The sequence below is a fragment of the Nerophis ophidion genome, linkage group LG19 (assembly GCF_033978795.1).
Source record: "Nerophis ophidion isolate RoL-2023_Sa linkage group LG19, RoL_Noph_v1.0, whole genome shotgun sequence".
Lineage (NCBI taxonomy): Eukaryota > Metazoa > Chordata > Actinopteri > Syngnathiformes > Syngnathidae > Nerophis > Nerophis ophidion.
The window spans coordinates 42,787,620-42,810,029 of NC_084629.1; the positions used below are offsets into that span (position 1 = coordinate 42,787,620).

Consider the following 22,410-nt stretch of genomic DNA (forward strand, 5'->3'; position numbering starts at 1 on the left):
ATATATATATATATATATATATATATATATATATATGCATATATATGCATATATATGTATATATATATATATATATATGCATATATATATATATATATATATATATGGGGCGGCATAGCTCGGTTGGTAGAGCGGCCGTGCCAGCAACTTGAGGGTTATAGGTTCGATTCCCGCTTCCGCCATCCTAGTCACTGCCGGTGTGTCCTTGGACAAGACACTTTACCCACCTGCTCCCAGTGCCACCCACACTGGTTTAAATGTAACTTAGATATTGGGTTTCACTATGTAAAGCGCTTTGAGTCACTAGAGAAAAGCGCTATATAAATATAATTCACTTCACTATATATATATATATATATATAATATGTATGTGTGTATATATATATATATATACATATACATATATATATATAAATATGTGTATATATATATGTATATGTAGGTGTGGGAAAAATCACAAGACTACTTCATCTCTACAGAACTGTTTCATGAGGGGTTCCCTCAATCATCAGATTTAATCTTTTTCTGACTGTCAATCATCGGGAGAAAAATCTCCTGATGATTGAGGGAACCCCTCATGAAACAGTTCTGTAGAGATGAAGTAGTCTTGTGATTTTTCCCACACCTACATATTGCGCTCTACCACGGTATTGAGCACTATTCTCTGGATAATCCAATCAAGATATAAATATATATATGTGTATATCTATACACACACACATATATATATGTGTGTATATATATGTATATACATTATATATGTGTATATATATATATGTGTGTGTGTATAGATATAAATAAATTATAATTATGAAACAGACGTTTTTGTTAACAAGGTAAAGGTGTTTGATATTACAAGCATGTTTAACAAATAGATTCCTTTCTTTCATAAAGACAAGAATATAAGTTGGTATATTTCCTGATTCTAATAACTTCCACATTTTCGAATGGACATTGTGGAGGACATAAAAAAGGCCTCCTTTCTGTCCAATACCACATAAAAGTGGTTGGTTTCTGGCATCTTATTTGTCCAACTTCCCGACTCCTTTTATGCACTTTACAAGAAATCCATGGACGGCAAACTCCTTAGCTTGCTAGCTTTCTCAGACTCTTATTTTGTCAGCGCAGGCAGGATGGAGCAGCGCTTTTATTGTGAAGACAGGAACTGTGCGATTTTTCTTTAGGGGTTTGACAGCAGGGCGTTTGTTGAAATAAAAAGTGTTTCTTGCCTTCCTGCCGGCCGTTATTTGCTTAATACGACGCTCGTAGCTGCCAGAGTCATCTCTCCAGAGCCCCGGGGGCCGTCATGGGGAAGATTTGTCATTTGTCATGTGTATTTATTTAAAGTCTGGCTGGCCGGCCATGGACGTAATGACACACTGTAGCACTATACTGACACCCCGTGGCTTTGAGGGGTACTACAGTATAAAAAGGAGGTGACGCAACATCTTTAATATCTCACTTTACAAATGTTTTAACAAGGTCAAAAACTTTAGAAACATTTTTTACTTTCCAGCAAGTAGTCCACATTATAATAGTAACCAGACACCCCGACCCCTCCAATAAGTTCTCTGCACACACACACACACACACACAAAGTCTCTGGGTCACCGCTGGTCATCCAGCACACCGTTTGAGTCCAAATCCTTGGTTTGGCCATCAGACGAGGGAAGTGTTTCATCTATTGTGTGAGATGTGGGAAGAAGAAGTTGGCGCGGAGGCACAGTGGACGCGGAGGCCGGGCCGGGCTGCGTTAGAGGGAGAAGACCTGAGGTACAAGACCAACATTTACAAGAGAGGTCAAATCTTATTGTCGGAGTGATTTTAATTCAACAAACATTTGATTACTTGACTTATTCTCTTTCTTTTACAAGTGAGAAGAACAATAATGTTGATTTATGTGAAGAACAGCAGGTTGTTATTTAAAGTAATTCTGGCAATTTACAGGGGTGTAGTACCCAATTCTGGGCTCTTTGTTTCATGCTAACACTAATTATGGCATGAAAGCAGCTTTTTTAAAACATGTAAAAACCTAATTATGTTTTAAATGTGGTTAACATTCATAGATTAACTGTCAATGTTTCATTTATTTGTTTTTTATGAATGGAAACTGAAAAACATAACTTTATTTATTTGATTTGAAAATACACACACACACACACACAGTTATTTTTTTGGTGTCAAATCAATAATGTACAGTACAGACCAAAAGTTTGGACACACCTCATTTAATCTTTATGTTCAAGACAACTGTATTTCCTTGAATTGCCGCCGGGGCGCTAATTAATTTAAAACCTCTTCTCATAGGCATGCGGTAAATTTAGGCCTGCGCTGATAAATTTGAGTGTGATGTAAGGATACCATCATGAAAAGCACATTTAATAAAAAAAACGTTACTATGGTCTTACCTTTACTTATACATGAAGTCCATGTGCAGCTCCTTCTGATCAAAAGCATCGATAACTTGTTTATAGAAGTCTTCCTTATCTTTCTTCAGTTTTAAAAGTCTCTCTGTCTCAATGGAGATCTTCCTTTATTACTTCCTGCTTCGATTGAAAGTCCAGTTTAGAAAACTGTTTTATTTTAGATATGTAATCCTCCATGTTAAAAGTGCAAGCGAGAGGAAAAAATAAACGATTGCTGCTTGTTGTCACTTCTTCTGCAGCCGAGTAGTCGCAAGAAGGATCACTAGCGCCCTCTACCACCAGGAGGCGGGAGTCATTTAATGACTCATATTTGACACACGCAGCTACGGTATATTAATAAAACATAGCTGCTTACTGTTCTTTTTAGCAGATTCAATAGCTTGGACCTTAAATCCTACTGAATAGCTCTTAATCTTCTTCCCTTTATGCGATTTCAAATGATTGAAATCAGCCTCCTCCATTTTGAAAATGATGACAGGTGAAGTGTCACTCGTGACGTGACGAGTTTGACCCGGCGGAAATTCTAGGCAGGCGCTTACTATATACCTGGTGGCAATTCAAGGAAATACAGTATTTACATTGTCACATCAAAAATATGAATGAACAAATGTAAAACATGTTTTATATTCTAGTTTCTTCAAAATAACCACCCTTGGCTCTGATTACTGCTTTGCACACTCTTGGCATTCTCTCCATGGGCTTCAAGAATAGTCACCTGAAATGGTTTTCACTTCCCAGGTGTGGAGAGAATGCCAAGAGTGTGCAAAATCAGAGCGAAGGATGGCTATTTTGAAGAAACTTGAATACAAATGATGTATTTTTGTTAAGTACACATGTGTTCATTCCTAGTTTTGATGTGACAATCTACAATGTAAATAGTCATGGAAATAAAGATAGAATGAGAAGGTGTGGTCAAACATCTGGTCTGTAACGTGTGTGTGTAATGAGAACTTGAAACACAAAAAGCAGATAAATGGAGTGAAGAAAGAGAAGCGACCTGTATTAACCTTGTAGATTGTTATAGTAAAACTATTCCTACAAAGGGGATCTGTGGCTTTCACCAGATTCTTACAGGGGTGTGCTGGAAAGTCCCCCTGGTCTAGGAGGTGGGTGTTAAAGCTCCAAACAGCAGTTCCAACATACCCACCTTGTGTGGACGCAGGATGGACGGAAGGTGGTCCAAAGCAGGCTGAGGAGGTCACGGGGTCAACATGGACGTCTGCATCTAGGACAGAGCTGCCATGTTAGCGTGGCCACGACGGAACAACAATGGCAGGCGCACCTGTCTTGATGCTGATCAGATCTGAAGACCTGCAGGCAGAGCCAGACTGCTGGAATCCAGCACTGAGTGGCAGAGTTGGAAGGACGGCTGTGAGACCCACCTGGCAGGTGAGATGATTCTCTTAGTGGATCTTAATTGGGGTCCTTAGAACACACGTCACATGGGCCTTGGAACACATGTCACATGGTCCTTAGAACACATGTCACATGGTCCTCAGAACACATGTCACATGGTCCTCGGAACACATGTCACATGGTCCTCGGAACACATGTCACATGGTCCTTAGAACACATGTCACATGGTCCTTAGAACACATGTCACATGGTCCTCAGAACACATGTCACATGGTCCTCAGAACACATGTCACATGGTCCTCGGAACACATGTCACATGGTCCTCAGAACACATGTCACATGGTCCTCAGAACACATGTCACATGGTCCTCAGAACACATGGTCCTCAGAACACACGTCACATGGTCCTCAGAACACACGTCACATGGTCCTCAGAACACACGTCACATGGTCCTCAGAACACACGTCACATGGTCCTTAGAACACACGTCACATGGTCCTTAGAACACACGTCACATGGTCCTTAGAACACACGTCACATGGTCCTTAGAACACACGTCACATGGTCCTTAAAACACACGTCACATGGCCCTTAGAACACATGTCACATGGTCTTTAGAGCCCATGTCACATGGTCTTTGGAACACATGTCACATGGTCTTTAGAACACATGTCACATGGTCCTTAGAGCACATGTCACATGGTCCTTAGAACACATGTCACATGGTCCTTAGAACACATGTCACATGGTCTTTGGAACACATGTCACATGGTCTTTGGAACACATGTCACATGGTCTTTGGAACACATGTCACATGGTCTTTGGAACACATGTCACATGGTCCTTAGAACACATGTCACATGGTCCTTAGAACACATGTCACATGGTCCTCAGAACACATGTCACATGGTCCTCAGAACACATGTCACATGGTCCTCGGAACACATGTCACATGGTCCTCAGAACACATGTCACATGGTCCTCAGAACACATGTCACATGGTCCTCAGAACACATGGTCCTCAGAACACACGTCACATGGTCCTCAGAACACACGTCACATGGTCCTCAGAACACACGTCACATGGTCCTCAGAACACACGTCACATGGTCCTTAGAACACACGTCACATGGTCCTTAGAACACACGTCACATGGTCCTTAGAACACACGTCACATGGTCCTTAGAACACACGTCACATGGTCCTTAAAACACACGTCACATGGCCCTTAGAACACATGTCACATGGTCTTTAGAGCCCATGTCACATGGTCTTTGGAACACATGTCACATGGTCTTTAGAACACATGTCACATGGTCCTTAGAGCACATGTCACATGGTCCTTAGAACACATGTCACATGGTCCTTAGAACACATGTCACATGGTCTTTGGAACACATGTCACATGGTCTTTGGAACACATGTCACATGGTCTTTGGAACACATGTCACATGGTCTTTGGAACACATGTCACATGGTCTTTAGAACACGTCACATGGTCTTTAGAGCACATGTCACATGGCCCTTAGAACACATGTCACATGGTCCTTAGAACACGTCACATGGTCTTTAGAACACGTCACATGGTCTTTAGAGCACATGTCACATGGCCCTTAGAACACATGTCACATGGTCCTTAGAACACGTCACATGGTCTTTAGAACACGTCACATGGTCTTTAGAACACATGTCACATGGTCTTTAGAACACGTCACATGGTCTTTAGAACACATGTCACATGGTCTTCAGAGCACATGTCACATGGTCCTTAGAACACATGTCACATGGTCCTTAGAACACATGTCACATGGTCTTCAGAGCACATGTCACATGGTCTTTAGAACACATGTCACATGGTCTTTAGAACACATGTCACATGGTCCTTAGAACACATGTCACATGGTCCTTAGAACACATGTCACATGGTCTTTAGAACACATGTCACATGGTCCTTAGAACACATGTCACATGGTCCTTAGAACACACGTCACATGGTCCTTAGAACACACGTCACATGGTCCTTAGAACACACGTCACATGGTCCTTAGAACACACGTCACATGGTCCTTAGAACACACGTCACATGGTCCTTAGAACACACGTCACATGGTCCTTAAAACACACGTCACATGGCCCTTAGAACACATGTCACATGGTCTTTAGAGCCCATGTCACATGGTCTTTGGAACACATGTCACATGGTCTTTAGAACACATGTCACATGGTCCTTAGAGCACATGTCACATGGTCCTTAGAACACATGTCACATGGTCCTTAGAACACATGTCACATGGTCTTTGGAACACATGTCACATGGTCTTTGGAACACATGTCACATGGTCTTTGGAACACATGTCACATGGTCTTTGGAACACATGTCACATGGTCTTTAGAACACATGTCACATGGTCCTTAGAACACACGTCACATGGTCCTTAGAACACACGTCACATGGTCCTTAGAACACACGTCACATGGTCCTTAGAACACACGTCACATGGTCCTTAGAACACATGTCACATGGTCCTCAGGACACATGTCACATGGTCCTCAGAACACATGTCACATGGTCCTCAGAACACATGTCACATGGTCCTCAGAACACACGTAACATGGTCCTTAGAACACACGTCACATGGTCCTCAGAACACATGTCACATTGTCCTTAGAACACACGTCACATGGTCCTTAGAACACACGTCACATGGTCCTTAGAGCACATGTCACATGGTCCTTAGAACACATGTCACATGGTCCTTAGAACACACGTCACATGGTCCTTAGAACACACGTCACATGGTCCTTAGAACACACGTCACATGGTCCTTAGAACACACGTCACATGGTCCTTAGAACACATGTCACATGGTCCTTAGAACACATGTCACATGGTCTTTAGAGCCCATGTCACATGGTCTTTGGAACACATGTCACATGGTCTTTGGAACACATGTCACATGGTCTTTGGAACACATGTCACATGGTCTTTAGAACACATGTCACATGGTCCTTAGAGCACATGTCACATGGCCCTTAGAACACATGTCACATGGTCCTTAGAACACGTCACATGGTCTTTAGAACACGTCACATGGTCTTTAGAACACATGTCACATGGTCCTTAGAACACATGTCACATGGTCTTTAGAACACGTCACATGGTCTTTAGAGCACATGTCACATGGCCCTTAGAACACATGTCACATGGTCCTTAGAACACGTCACATGGTCTTTAGAACACGTCACATGGTCTTTAGAGCACATGTCACATGGCCCTTAGAACACATGTCACATGGTCCTTAGAACACGTCACATGGTCTTTAGAACACGTCACATGGTCTTTAGAACACATGTCACATGGTCTTTAGAACACGTCACATGGTCTTTAGAACACATGTCACATGGTCTTCAGAGCACATGTCACATGGTCCTTAGAACACATGTCACATGGTCCTTAGAACACATGTCACATGGTCTTCAGAGCACATGTCACATGGTCTTTAGAACACATGTCACATGGTCTTTAGAACACATGTCACATGGTCCTTAGAACACATGTCACATGGTCCTTAGAACACATGTCACATGGTCTTTAGAACACATGTCACATGGTCCTTAGAACACATGTCACATGGTCCTTAGAACACACGTCACATGGTCCTTAGAACACACGTCACATGGTCCTTAGAACACACGTCACATGGTCCTTAGAACACACGTCACATGGTCCTTAGAACACACGTCACATGGTCCTTAGAACACACGTCACATGGTCCTTAGAACACACGTCACATGGTCCTTAGAACACACGTCACATGGTCCTTAAAACACACGTCACATGGTCCTTAGAACACACGTCACATGGTCCTTAGAGCACACGTCACATGGTCCTTAGAACACATGTCACATGGTCCTTAGAGCACACGTCACATGGTCCTTAGAGCACATGTCACATGGTCCTCAGAACACATGTCACATGGTCCTCAGAACACATGTCACATGGTCTTTAGAACACATGTCACATGGTCCTTAGAACACATGTCACATGGTCTTTAGAACACATGTCACATGGTCCTTAGAGCACATGTCACATGGTCCTCAGAACACATGTCACATGGTCCTCAGAACACATGTCACATGGTCCTCAGAGCACATGTCACATGGTCCTCAGAACACATGTCACATGGTCCTCAGAACACATGTCACATGGTCCTCAGAACACATGTCACATGGTCTTTAGAACACATGTCACATGGTCCTTAGAACACATGTCACATGGTCTTTAGAACACATGTCACATGGTCCTTAGAGCACACGTCACATGGTCCTTAGAACACACGTCACATGGTCTTTAGAACACACGTCACATGGTCCTTAGAACACACGTCACATGGTCCTTAGAACACACGTCACATGGTCCTTAAAACACACGTCACATGGTCCTTAGAACACACATCACATGGTCCTTAGAGCACACGTCACATGGTCCTTAGAACACATGTCACATGGTCCTTAGAGCACACGTCACATGGTCCTTAGAACACATGTCACATGGTCCTCAGAACACATGTCACATGGTCCTCAGAACACATGTCACATGGTCCTCAGAACACATGTCACATGGTCCTCAGAACACATGGTCCTCAGAACACACGTCACATGGTCCTCAGAACACACGTCACATGGTCCTCAGAACACACGTCACATGGTCCTTAGAACACACGTCACATGGTCCTTAGAACACACGTCACATGGTCCTTAGAACACACGTCACATGGTCCTTAGAACACACGTCACATGGTCCTTAAAACACACGTCACATGGCCCTTAGAACACATGTCACATGGTCTTTAGAGCCCATGTCACATGGTCTTTGGAACACATGTCACATGGTCTTTAGAACACATGTCACATGGTCCTTAGAGCACATGTCACATGGTCCTTAGAACACATGTCACATGGTCCTTAGAACACATGTCACATGGTCTTTGGAACACATGTCACATGGTCTTTGGAACACATGTCACATGGTCTTTGGAACACATGTCACATGGTCTTTGGAACACATGTCACATGGTCTTTGGAACACATGTCACATGGTCCTTAGAACACATGTCACATGGTCCTCAGGACACATGTCACATGGTCCTCAGGACACATGTCACATGGTCCTCAGAACACATGTCACATGGTCCTCAGAACACATGTCACATGGTCCTCAGAACACATGTCACATGGTCCTCAGAACACATGTCACATGGTCCTCAGAACACATGTCACATGGTCCTCAGAACACATGTCACATGGTCCTTAGAACACATGTCACATGGTCCTTAGAACACACGTCACATGGTCCTTAGACCACACGTCACATGGTCCTTAGAACACACGTCACATGGTCCTTAGAACACACGTCACATGGTCCTTAGAACACACGTCACATGGTCCTTAGAACACACGTCACATGGTCCTTAGAACACACGTCACATGGTCCTTAGAACACATGTCACATGGTCCTCAGGACACATGTCACATGGTCCTCAGAACACACGTCACATGGTCCTCAGAACACACGTAACATGGTCCTTAGAACACACGTCACATGGTCCTCAGAACACATGTCACATGGTCCTCAGAACACATGTCACATTGTCCTTAGAACACACGTCACATGGTCCTTAGAACACACGTCACATGGTCCTTAGAGCACATGTCACATGGTCCTTAGAACACACGTCACATGGTCCTTAGAACACACGTCACATGGTCCTTAGAACACACGTCACATGGTCCTTAGAACACACGTCACATGGTCCTTAGAACACACGTCACATGGTCCTTAGAACACACGTCACATGGTCCTTAGAACACACGTCACATGGTCCTTAGAACACACGTCACATGGTCCTTAGAACACACGTCACATGGTCCTTAGAACACATGTCACATGGTCTTTAGAACACATGTCACATGGTCCTTAGAGCACATGTCACATGGTCCTTAGAACACATGTCACATGGTCCTTAGAACACATGTCACATGGTCTTTAGAGCCCATGTCACATGGTCTTTGGAACACATGTCACATGGTCTTTGGAACACATGTCACATGGTCTTTGGAACACATGTCACATGGTCTTTAGAACACATGTCACATGGTCCTTAGAGCACATGTCACATGGCCCTTAGAACACATGTCACATGGTCCTTAGAACACGTCACATGGTCTTTAGAACACGTCACATGGTCTTTAGAACACATGTCACATGGTCCTTAGAACACATGTCACATGGTCTTCAGAGCACATGTCACATGGTCCTTAGAACACATGTCACATGGTCCTTAGAACACATGTCACATGGTCTTCAGAGCACATGTCACATGGTCTTTAGAACACATGTCACATGGTCTTTAGAACACATGTCACATGGTCCTTAGAACACATGTCACATGGTCCTTAGAACACATGTCACATGGTCTTTAGAACACATGTCACATGGTCCTTAGAACACATGTCACATGGTCCTTAGAACACACGTCACATGGTCCTTAGAACACACGTCACATGGTCCTTAGAACACACGTCACATGGTCCTTAGAACACACGTCACATGGTCCTTAGAACACACGTCACATGGTCCTTAGAACACACGTCACATGGTCCTTAGAACACACGTCACATGGTCCTTAAAACACACGTCACATGGTCCTTAGAACACACGTCACATGGTCCTTAGAGCACACGTCACATGGTCCTTAGAACACACGTCACATGGTCCTTAGAGCACACGTCACATGGTCCTTAGAACACATGTCACATGGTCCTTAGAGCACACGTCACATGGTCCTTAGAGCACATGTCACATTGTCCTCAGAACACATGTCACATGGTCCTCAGAACACATGTCACATGGTCTTTAGAACACATGTCACATGGTCCTTAGAACACATGTCACATGGTCTTTAGAACACATGTCACATGGTCCTTAGAGCACATGTCACATGGTCCTCAGAACACATGTCACATGGTCCTCAGAACACATGTCACATGGTCCTCAGAGCACATGTCACATGGTCCTCAGAACACATGTCACATGGTCCTCAGAACACATGTCACATGGTCCTCAGAACACATGTCACATGGTCTTTAGAACACATGTCACATGGTCCTTAGAACACATGTCACATGGTCTTTAGAACACATGTCACATGGTCCTTAGAGCACACGTCACATGGTCCTTAGAACACATGTCACATGGTCTTTAGAACACACGTCACATGGTCCTTAGAACACACGTCACATGGTCCTTAGAACACACGTCACATGGTCCTTAAAACACACGTCACATGGTCCTTAGAACACACATCACATGGTCCTTAGAGCACACGTCACATGGTCCTTAGAACACATGTCACATGGTCCTTAGAGCACACGTCACATGGTCCTTAGAACACATGTCACATGGTCCTTAGAGCACACGTCACATGGTCCTTAGAGCACATGTCACATGGTCCTCAGAACACATGTCACATGGTCCTCAGAACACATGTCACATGGTCTTTAGAACACATGTCACATGGTCCTTAGAACACGTCACATGGTCTTTAGAACACATGTCACATGGTCCTTAGAGCACATGTCACATGGTCCTTAGAGCACATGTCACATGGTCCTTAGAACACATGTCACATGGTCTTTAGAACACACGTCACATGGTCCTTAGAACACACGTCACATGGTCCTTAGAACACACGTCACATGGTCCTTAAAACACACATCACATGGTCCTTAGAGCACACGTCACATGGTCCTTAGAACACACGTCACATGGTCCTTAGAGCACACGTCACATGGTCCTTAGAACACATGTCACATGGTCCTCAGAGCACACGTCACATGGTCCTTAGAGCACATGTCACATGGTCCTCAGAACACATGTCACATGGTCCTCAGAACACATGTCACATGGTCCTCAGAACACATGTCACATGGTCCTCAGAACACATGTCACAGGGTCTTTAGAACACATGTCACATGGTCCTTAGAACACATGTCACATGGTCTTTAGAACACATGTCACATGGTCCTTAGAGCACATGTCACATGGTCCTTAGAACACATGTCACATGGTCTTTAGAGCCCATGTCACATGGTCTTTGGAACACATGTCACATGGTCTTTGGAACACATGTCACATGGTCTTTGGAACACGTCACATGGTCTTTAGAACACATGTCACATGGTCCTTAGAGCACATGTCACATGGTCCTTAGAACACATGTCACATGGTCCTTAGAACACATGTCACATGGTCCTTAGAACACATGTCACATGGTCCTTAGAACACATGTCACATGGTCCTTAGAACACACGTCACATGGTCTTATGTCACATGGTCCTTAGAACACATGTCACATGGTCCTCAGAACACATGTCACATGGTCCTCAGAACACATGTCACATGGTCTTTAGAACACATGTCACATGGTCCTTAGAACACATGTCACATGGTCCTTAGAACACATGTCACATGGTCCTTAGAACACATGTCACATGGTCTTTAGAACACATGTCACATGGTCTTTAGAACACATGTCACATGGTCTTTAGAACACATGTCACATGGTCTTTAGAACATGTCACATGGTCTTTAGAACATGTCACATGGTCTTTAGAACACATGTCACATGGTCCTTAGAACACATGTCACATGGTCCTTAGAACACGTCACATGGTCTTTAGAACACATGTCACATGGTCTTTAGAACACGTCACATGGTCCTTAGAACACATGTCACATGGTCTTTAGAACACGTCATATGGTCTTTAGAACACGTCACATGGTCTTTAGAACACACGTCACATGGTCTTTAGAACACATGTCACATGGTCTTTAGAACACACGTCACATGGTCTTCAGAGCACATGTCACATGGTCTTTAGAACACGTCATATGGTCTTTAGTACACGTCACATGGTCTTTAGAACACACGTCACATGGTCTTCAGAGCACATGTCACCTACCTGGCTGGAGGAGGCGGGGTCAGGCACCCTGTGCAGGTATCCATAGGCCATCCTGCACCCTAAACTGGAGACACCACAATCTGAGCTCATCGGTGACATCTGGCGAGTTTTCCATGGCGACCGTCATACCTGCCCGCTCCCCCCCACTTGCAGTCTGGGGTGATGAGCACCTGGCGGCAGTGGGCGGAGTTAGTGTTGTAGACATGGAGCTGGAGCTGCTGGCCTTCAGAGGCATCGATGAGGATGAAGAGGTCGTCACTCTGTTGGAAGACAAGACACTTTTAGGCTCCAACTTCCCCTCGGAGATAAACTACAAACCCTGTTTCCATATGAGTTGGGAAATTGTGTTAGATGTAAATATAAACAGAATACAATGATTTGCAAATCCTTTTCAACCCATATTCAGTTGAATATGCTACAAAGACAACATATTTGATGTTCAAACTCATAAACTTTTTTTTCTTGCAAATAATCATTAATTTAGAATTTCATGGCTGCAACACGTGACAAAGTAGCTGGGAAAGGGCATGTTCACCACTGTGTTACATCACCTTTTTTTTTTAAAACAACACTCAATAAAGGTTTGGGAACTGAGGAAACTAATTGTTGAAGCTTTGAAAGTGGAATTCTTTCCCATTCTTGTTTTATGTAGAGCTTCAGTCCTTCAACAGTCCGGGGTCTCCGCTGTCGTATTTTACGCTTCAAAATGCGCCACACATTTTCCATGGGAGACAGGTCTGGACTGCAGGCGGGCCAGGAAAGTACCCGCACTCTTTTTTTACGAAGCCACGCTGTTGTAACACTTGTCTTGCTGAAATAAGCAGGGGCGTCCATGATAACGTTGCTTGGATGACAACATATGTTGCTCCAAAACCTGTATGGACCTTTCAGCATTAATAGTGCCTTCACAGATGTATAAGTTACCCATGCCAATCATACCATCACACATGCTGGCTTTTACACTTTGCGCCTATAACAATCCGAATGGTTATTTTTCTCTTTGTTCCGGAGGACACCACGTCCTCTGTTTCCAAATATAATTTGAAATGTGGACTCGTCAGACCACAGAACACCTGTCCACTTTGCATCAGTCAATCTTAGTTGAAATCGGGCCCAGCGAAGCCGGCGGCGTTCCTGGGTGTTGTTGATAAATGGGTTTGGCTTTGCATAGTAGAGCTTTAACTTGCACTTACAGATGTAGCGACCAACTGTAGTTACTGACAGTGGTTTTATGAAGTGTTCCTGAGCCCATTTGGTGATATCCTTTACACACTGATGTTGGTTTAATGCAGTACTGCCTGAGGGATCAAAAGTCTGTAATATCATCGCTTACGTGCAGTGATTTCTCCAGATTCTCTGAACTTTTTGATGATTTTACGGACCGTAGATGGTAAAATCCCTAAATTCCTTGCAATAGCTTCTTGAGAAATGTTGTTCTAAAACTGTTCGACTATTTGCTTACAAAGTGGTGACCCTCGCCCCATCCTTTCTCGTGAAAGACTGAGCATTTTATGGGAAGCTGCTTTTATAGCCAATCATGGCACCCACCTGTTCCCAATTAGCCTGCACACCTGTGGGATGTTCCATATAAGTGTTTGATGAGCATTCCTCAACTTTATCAGTATTTATTGCCACCTTTCCCAACTTTTTTGTCACGTGTTGCTGGCATCAAATTCTAAAGTTAATGATTATTTGCACAAAAAAAGTGTATGAGTTTGAACATCAAATATGTTGTCTTTGTAGCATATTCAACTGAATATGGCTTGAAAAGAATTTGCAAATCATTGTATTCTGTTTATATTTACATCTAACACAATTTCCCAACTCATATGGAAACGGGGTTTGCAAAACTGCTAAATAAAAGCTACTAGGTTGTGGGGCCAGGAAACATTCATATTTCCAGTCCAAATGGCCACCTGTTGCAGGGAAGAGTCAGCGCCTATAATGTAGTCCTCATAGGCCTGCAGGCCAGCCATGGCTGCAGGAGAGTTTGGCTCCACCTCCTGGACACACACAAAACACTCAGTCCATTTAAAAACTGATCACATGCCAGTCCAGGTGTGTCACACCTACGTCAGGGGATGACTTGGCTCAGTAGAAAGATGAGCTGACATTTTTGAATGAAAGAAACTGCTGTTCTAAATGTGTCCACTAGATGTCACAATAGCAATTCTTGGTATCTTTGTAGATGATGCTCCATGTGTACAGAATGAACCTCGTGATGTTAGAACATCAGTCCAGGAAAATGATCAAACTACGTAAGTAACATCCTCTCAATTGATTTTTACATTATTTTTGCATCTTGATAGATGGAAAATGAACACCAAAGAGTTGAATAATGAACATTATCACATCATTTATTCAGAAAGTATAAATAAGGATAAATAAAAGTAGAATACTATTAACCGCAACATGCAACTGTAAAAAAACAACAACATTATGATTTGTACATTTTCAGAATGTGCTTGTTCTATTTCTAAACAAAGAAAACAATCTGAAGTTGTCTTTATGTTTAAGTGATGGTGGCGTGATTTGAACAGTCCTGCTCCTCTGGCAGTAGAATTGTCTCCATGTGGCCCCCATCCAAAATCACTTTGTCATTGTCAAAATAAAATAGCCCCCTAGTGGCTGTTAAGCAGAATAGGTTTATCATTGTAGTTTTATATGTTTATCATTGTAGTTTTATATGTTTATCATTGTAGTGTTATATGTTTATCATTGTAGTGTTATATGTTTATCATTGTAGTTTTATATGTTTATCATTGTAGTGTTATATGTTTATCATTGTAGTTTTATATGTTTATCATTGTAGTATTATATGTTTATCATTGTAGTTTTATATGTTTATCATTGTAGTTTTATATGTTTATCATTGTAGTTTTATATGTTTATCATTGTAGTGTTATATGTTTATCATTGTAGTTTTATATGTTTATATGTTTATAATTGTAGTATTATATGTTTATAATTGTAGTTTTATATGTTTATCATTGCAGTATTATATGTTTATCATTTTAGTGTTATGTTTATCATTGTAGTTTTATATGTTTATATGTTTATCATTGTAGTATTATATGTTTATATGTTTATCATTGTAGTTTTATATGTTTATCATTGTAGTTTTATATGTTTATCATTGTAGTTTTATATGTTTATCATTGTAGTGTTATGTTTATCATTGTAGTTTTATATGTTTATCATTGTAGTGTTATATGTTTATCATTGTAGTTTTATATGTTTATATGTTTATAATTGTAGTATTATATGTTTATAATTGTAGTTTTATATGTTTATCATTGCAGTATTATATGTTTATCATTTTAGTGTTATGTTTATCATTGTAGTTTTATATGTTTATATGTTTATCATTGTAGTTTTATATGTTTATATGTTTATCATTGTAGTGTTGTATGTTTATCATTGTAGTGTTGTTTATCATTGTAGTTTTATATGTTTATATGTTTATCATTGTAGTGTTATATGTTTATAATTGTAGTGTTAAATTTGTATATGTTTATCATTGTAGTGTTATGTTTATCATTTTAGTGTTATGTTTATCATTGTAGTTTTATATGTTTATCATTGTAGTGTTATATGTTTATCATTGTAGTGTTATGTTTATATGTTTATAATTGTAGTGTTAAATTTGTATATGTTTATCATTGTAGTGTTATATGTTTATCATTTTAGTGTTATGTTTATCATTATAGTTTTATGTTTATATGTTTATAATTGTAGTGTTAAATTTGTATATGTTTATCATTGTTGTGTTATATGTTTATCATTGTAGTGTTATGTTTATAGTTGTATTTTTATATGTTTATCATTGTGGTTTTATATGTTTATCATTGTAGTGTTATGTTTATCATTGTAGTTTTATATGTTTATATGTTTATCATTGTAGTTTTATATGTTTGTATGTTTATCATTGTAGTGTTATGTTTATATGTTTATAATTGTAGTGTTAAATTTGTATATGTTTATCATTGTAGTTTTATATGTTTATTTGTTTATCATTGTAGTGTTATATGTTTATCATTGTAGTGTTATATGTTTATCATTGTAGTGTTATATGTTTGTATGTTTATCATTGTAGTGTTATATGTTTGTGTTTATCATTGTATTGTTACATGTTTATCATCGTAGTGTTATATGTTTATCATTGTAGTGTTATATGTTTATCATTGTAGTGTTATATGTTTATCATTATAGTGTTCTATGTTTGTATGTTTATCATTGTAGTGTTATATGTTTGTGTTTATCATTGTATTGTTACATGTTTATCATCGTAGTGTTATATGTTTATCATTGTAGTTTTGTTCATCATTGTATTGTTACATGTTTATCATCGTAGTGTTATATGTTTATCATTGTCGTGTTATATGTTTATCATTGTATTGTTACATGTTTATCATTGTTGTGTTATATGTTTATCATTGTAGTGTTATATGTTTATCATTGTTGTGTTATATGTTTATCGTTGTAGTGTTATATATTTGTGTTTATCATTGTATTGTTACATGTTTATCATCGTAGTGTTATATGTTTATCATTGTATTGTTACATGTTTATCATTGTCGTGTTATATGTTTATCATTGTATTGTTACATGTTTATCATTGTAGTGTTATATGTTTATCATTGTTGTGTTATATGTTTATCATTGTCGTGTTATATGTTTATCATTGTCGTGTTATATGTTTATCATTGTAGTGTTATGTTTATCATTGTAGTGTTATATGTTTATCATTGTAGTGTTATATGTTTATCATTGTAGTGTTATATATTTGTGTTTATCATTGTATTGTTACATGTTTATCATCGTAGTGTTATATGTTTATCATTGTAGTTTTATGTTTATCATTGTCGTGTTATATGTTTATCATTGTATTGTTACATGTTTATCATTGTTGTGTTACATGTTTATCATTGTTGTGTTATATGTTTATCATTGTATTGTTACATGTTTATCATTGTAGTGTTATATGTTTATCATTGTTGTGTTATATGTTTATCATTGTCGTGTTATATGTCTATCATTGTAGTGTTATGTTTATCATTGTAGTGTTATGTTTATCCTTGTTGTGTTACATGTTTATCATTGTTGTGTTATAGGAGTGTAACATGGCTTAAAAGCTAGATGTCCCCTAGTGAGCATCATAGAGATGACATCAGGGCTATCCAGCTAGGATCTGTCTCTAATAACTCCATTAAGAAGTTATTAAAAATAATATTCAGTGTTTATTGTTTTGTTTTTGAGTCAGCAAAGTACTCACTTAGTACTTCTGCACAGTAATTGTGTCTCTGCCACACATTATAAGCCTGCCTTAACTCTTTTGCTCACCAAGACATGCCAAACATTTTCTCTGGCTCCTCGGAAGCTGGAGAAGCGGATGGTGATGCCGAGCAGCCCGCTGCCCCCCCACACCTTGCTGGGGACCAGCGCCGTCTCCCTGACAGCCGAGGTCCTGATGCTGTACAGCAACATCTGGATGGGTCTCTCTGCGTTCCTCTCCAGCAATTCCGTGAGAGTGTCGCCGTCTTTGTTCTGTCACAACAACTTCTCCATCACATTTACATCAAAGAAGAGTGCAGCACAGTAGATCCCCGTTATTCCAACATGAAAGGACATCCCGAAAGGGACAAGCAGTGGAAAATGGATGGATCTACTGTTAACTGTATACAAGCACGCCCACTTTGGATGTAAGTTGTAAAGAAGTCCACTTACTAGCCTGGTGTCACCTACTGAGAGGATGAAATCAAAGTAGGGCTCCAGTCCGGCATGATAGGCTGGAGAATTCTTCTGGACCTGCAACACACACAGAAGAATGATTTCAACACAATGAGCAACTTCTGCAACTATTTGCCTTAAGTATTACACAGTTTTAAATCTCTTTTCTTTGGCATGTTTTATAATGTTGATGTTATTGTTACTCCAATAGTATTTTATTTGGGTTTAGCCAAGTTTTTTATTCATTCTATTCTATTTGTTTTTATTGTTTTTTATTTTGGTTATTCTTTTTTATCAGCGTTTTTATAGCTCAGGTGTATTTAATTGCATTTGCTGTAGATGATGAGCCTTTTGTAAAATATTCCATTCAGCATTTGGTTCACTGGTTACTTTTGGATTGATTTGGAAGTTGTTATTGTTTAAGGACCGATAAGGGCCAGGGTTAAATTTTACCTACGTTTTTTACCTTGTGGTGATCCATCAATCTTCCTGTTCCGTCTACCTCACACCTGGGCAAAGTAAGGCCCGTTAATCTTCTCAATCTGGCACACCGGACATTGCCAAATTATTTTTTGGATCTTTAAGTAGCTAGAAACTGTAGCTGACATTATGAGGCACAGTGATGTTTTCTAATGACTGTAAGTGTTTCAATGGTTGGAATATGTGCTTTTGCATGATATAATAGTTACTATGGTTGTTTAATTAGTTACTACGGTCATTTAATGAGTTACTATGGTCATCTAATTAGTTACTATGGTGATGTAAGTAGTTACTATGGTGATGTAAGTAGTTACTATGGTGATGTAAGTCACAGCAGCTCAGAGGAGGCACCAAGCAGTGTGGGTGGGGAGTGTTTCCACAGAGTGTGAAATGTGGGTGTCAGGGACAGACGTGGAAGGAGATTTTTACAACAAAGTTCTAAAGCTTAGTAATATATCATATATATCAGATTTTACCCTTCGCGTTCATATTTTGCTGTGTTTGTTGCATTTTTGTTGTTTGGCTTGATTGTAAAATATGTGGATGGAGAGGGGGTGTGATGTTCATATGTTGTCAATATTCAGTGTTTTACCCTTAATAGTTAATATTGTAAATCCCACATTCTTTATTTTCATGTACATTCTGGCTGTCTCATTCAGTAAAAAAATTTAAGTTCCATCCCGTTTTTAAGGCGGTCTGTCATAACGTTTTAGCGTTCAATCAGACATTATTGTGAGGTTTTGTATTAGTCTTCCTAAAAATAGATATATCGGCCACACAGACATTTTTTTTTTCACCCAAGTCAAAATAATTGTACCCTGTACCTGCACGTCTGTCTTTAGACAGGTTGCACTGAAAAACAACATTTTGTTGTACTTTTTAGGTGCAATGACAATAAAGTTCCATTCCATAATGTTTTTCCCAACATTAAAGCCACATATATGTATATCTAAAATATAAACATTGCAGACTTCTTAAAATATTTGTCATGTTATGGTGTGATGAATTATATAAGTCTTGTTTTTGGGTACCCAAAAAAATTTCATGAATATCTAAAAGAAAATGGTCCCATTGTTCCTAGATGGTTATACAAAAACAGTACATTATGTAGTTTTTCTTCCAAGTTCGACTTTGGTAAATGTATTTAAAACAAAAAGAAAATAATAATGAAAACAGGAAAACCTTAAACACCTTATTTTAGTAAATTATGCCATTTTTTTTTTTTTACCTAAATGTGTTTTTAAGGTTCAAAAAACAGTTTCATTATGAATAAATTAAGAGATGTGTAAAAAAGAGTTGAGCAATTAAATGAAGTGTTGCATTCAAATGTAAAACTATGAAAAAGAGCAGTCAATAAGTGATGATTATTATTAAATACTTTCTAACAAGTCACCACACCGGTTATTCTTGAAGCCTCTTCACTGATCAGTAAAAAAACACGGCCTTCACTGACAGTAACGACAAACCTGATGTATTAGTTTACTCGCTTGGAAAAAATGTCTTAAATATGTGACAAATTATTGTAAAACGTGTTCACTTCGTTGAAGAGAAATGTTTTGAATAAAACATGCCCCGTCATTCCATGTAGTCAAGTGTATACAAAAGCAAGCCGCACTGCTCCTGGTGTACTTGAACGCAACACGATGTCGAGCCCTCGTCAACACAAAAAAGGATAACAAACATTATGAAGAAGAAGCAGATAATGTCGCCCTTAATGAAGAACTTACTTTGAGGACATGGTAGCCTTCAGTTCCTCCTCCCGGCACCTGAATGCTGGCAGAGCCGCCCATGGCTGCCGAGGACTGCCTTTAAAAGTTGGCGACAGTCGGTGAGAACATGACCAAACTATCACTGCGCTTCCGGTTTGTCTGCCAAGCACTTCCGCCACACCTCTGGCCCGAGAAGTTAAGTGCACTCAGCTAAGTGCACTCAGTTAAGTGCACTGAGTCAGAACTGAATCAGACTCGACTTCGGCCGCCATGTTGGATGCCTTTTACAGGTAAGAGTGAAATAATACTTTTCATTGAATGTGGACAAAATAACATTTTAAAAAACAACAAGATAATCTTCTGATTTTTATATGAAGCTAACGTTTTGTACATTAACTATATTAAAACCGATACCATGTAGGTTAACCAAAATATGCTAAACTATCTGAACATAATAGTTTGAGAGTCCAGTCCATAGTGGATCTAACATAATAGTGTGAGAGTCCAGTCCATAGTGGATCTAACATAATAGTGAGAGAGTCCAGTCCATAGTGGATCTAACATAATAGTGTGAGAGTCCAGTCCATAGTGGATCTAACATAATAGTGAGAGTCCAGTCCATAGTGGATCCAACATAATAGTGAGAGTCCAGTCCATAGTGGATCTAACATAATAGTGAGAGTCCAGTCCATAGTGGATCTAACATAATAGTGTGAGAGTCCAGTCCATAGTGGATCTAACATAATAGTGTGAGAGTCCAGTCCATAGTGGATCTAACATAATAGTGAGAGTCCAGTCCATAGTGGATCCAACATAATAGTGAGAGTCCAGTCCATAGTGGATCTAACATAATAGTGAGAGTCCAGTCCATAGTGGATCTAACATAATAGTGTGAGAGTCCAGTCCATAGTGGATCTAACATAATAGTGTGAGAGTCCAGTCCATAGTGGATCTAACATAATAGTGTGAGAGTCCAGTCCATAGTGGATCTAACATAATAGTGTGAGAGTCCAGTCCATAGTGGATCTAACATAATAGTGAGAGTCCAGTCCATAGTGGATCTAACATAATAGTGTGAGAGTCCAGTCCATAGTGGATCTAACATAATAGTGAGAGTCCAGTCCATAGTGGATCTAACATAATAGCGTGAGAGTCCAGTCCATAGTGGATCTAACATAATAGTGAGAGTCCAGTCCATTGTGGATCTAACATAATAGTGTGAGAGTCCAGTCCATAGTGGATCTAACATAATAGTGTGAGAGTCCAGTCCATAGTGGATCTAACATAATAGTGAGAGTCCAGTCCATAGTGGATCTAACATAATAGTGTGAGAGTCCAGTCCATAGTGGATCTAACATAATAGTGAGAGTCCAGTCCATAGTGGATCTAACATAATAGCGTGAGAGTCCAGTCCATAGTGGATCTAACATAATAGTGAGAGTCCAGTCCATTGTGGATCTAACATAATAGTGTGAGAGTCCAGTCCATAGTGGATCTAACATAATAGTGTGAGAGTCCAGTCCATAGTGGATCTAACATAATAGTGAGAGTCCAGTCCATAGTGGATCTAACATAATAGTGAGAGTCCAGTCCATAGTGGATCTAACATAATAGTGAGAGTCCAGTCCATTGTGGATCTAACATAATAGTGTGAGAGTCCAGTCCATAGTGGATCTAACATAAT

General features: G+C 39.9%; 1 protein-coding gene across 2 annotated transcripts; it reads right to left on the reverse strand.

The window, feature by feature from the left end:
- Positions 1–1,437: 1,437 nt before the first annotated feature.
- LOC133538430 (Golgi reassembly-stacking protein 2-like) lies at positions 1,438–20,904 on the reverse strand. 2 transcript variants are annotated; one of them, XM_061880057.1, is made up of 9 exons: positions 20,745–20,904; positions 18,535–18,615; positions 18,151–18,354; positions 14,724–14,810; positions 12,937–13,067; positions 12,808–12,871; positions 3,709–3,808; positions 3,574–3,645; positions 1,438–1,768 (listed from the first exon to the last, which is right to left on the reverse strand). In XM_061880057.1, exons 1-9 carry the CDS (start codon positions 20,805–20,807, stop codon positions 1,608–1,610), a joined length of 963 nt encoding a protein of 320 aa, XP_061736041.1. In that variant the 5' UTR covers positions 20,808–20,904; the 3' UTR covers positions 1,438–1,607. The 2 variants fall into 2 exon arrangements, with proteins under 2 accessions (XP_061736041.1, XP_061736040.1); XM_061880056.1 differs by having other exon boundaries at positions 3,574–3,651; positions 20,745–20,903.
- Positions 20,905–22,410: the final 1,506 nt, after the last annotated feature.

Bases quoted from the DNA above. Each gene is read 5' to 3' on its own strand.
- LOC133538430 (XM_061880056.1), bottom strand. From the start codon at position 20,807: ATGGGCGGCTCTGCCAGCATTCAGGTGCCGGGAGGAGGAACTGAAGGC. The intron at 13,068-14,723 runs GTGGCCATTTGG...GTCTTCCAACAG, and splicing joins CTGACTCTTCCCTGCAACAG to AGTGACGACCTCTTCATCCT. The intron at 3,652-3,708 runs GTGCGCCTGCCA...GCTCTGTCCTAG, and splicing joins TCTGATCAGCATCAAGACAG to ATGCAGACGTCCATGTTGAC.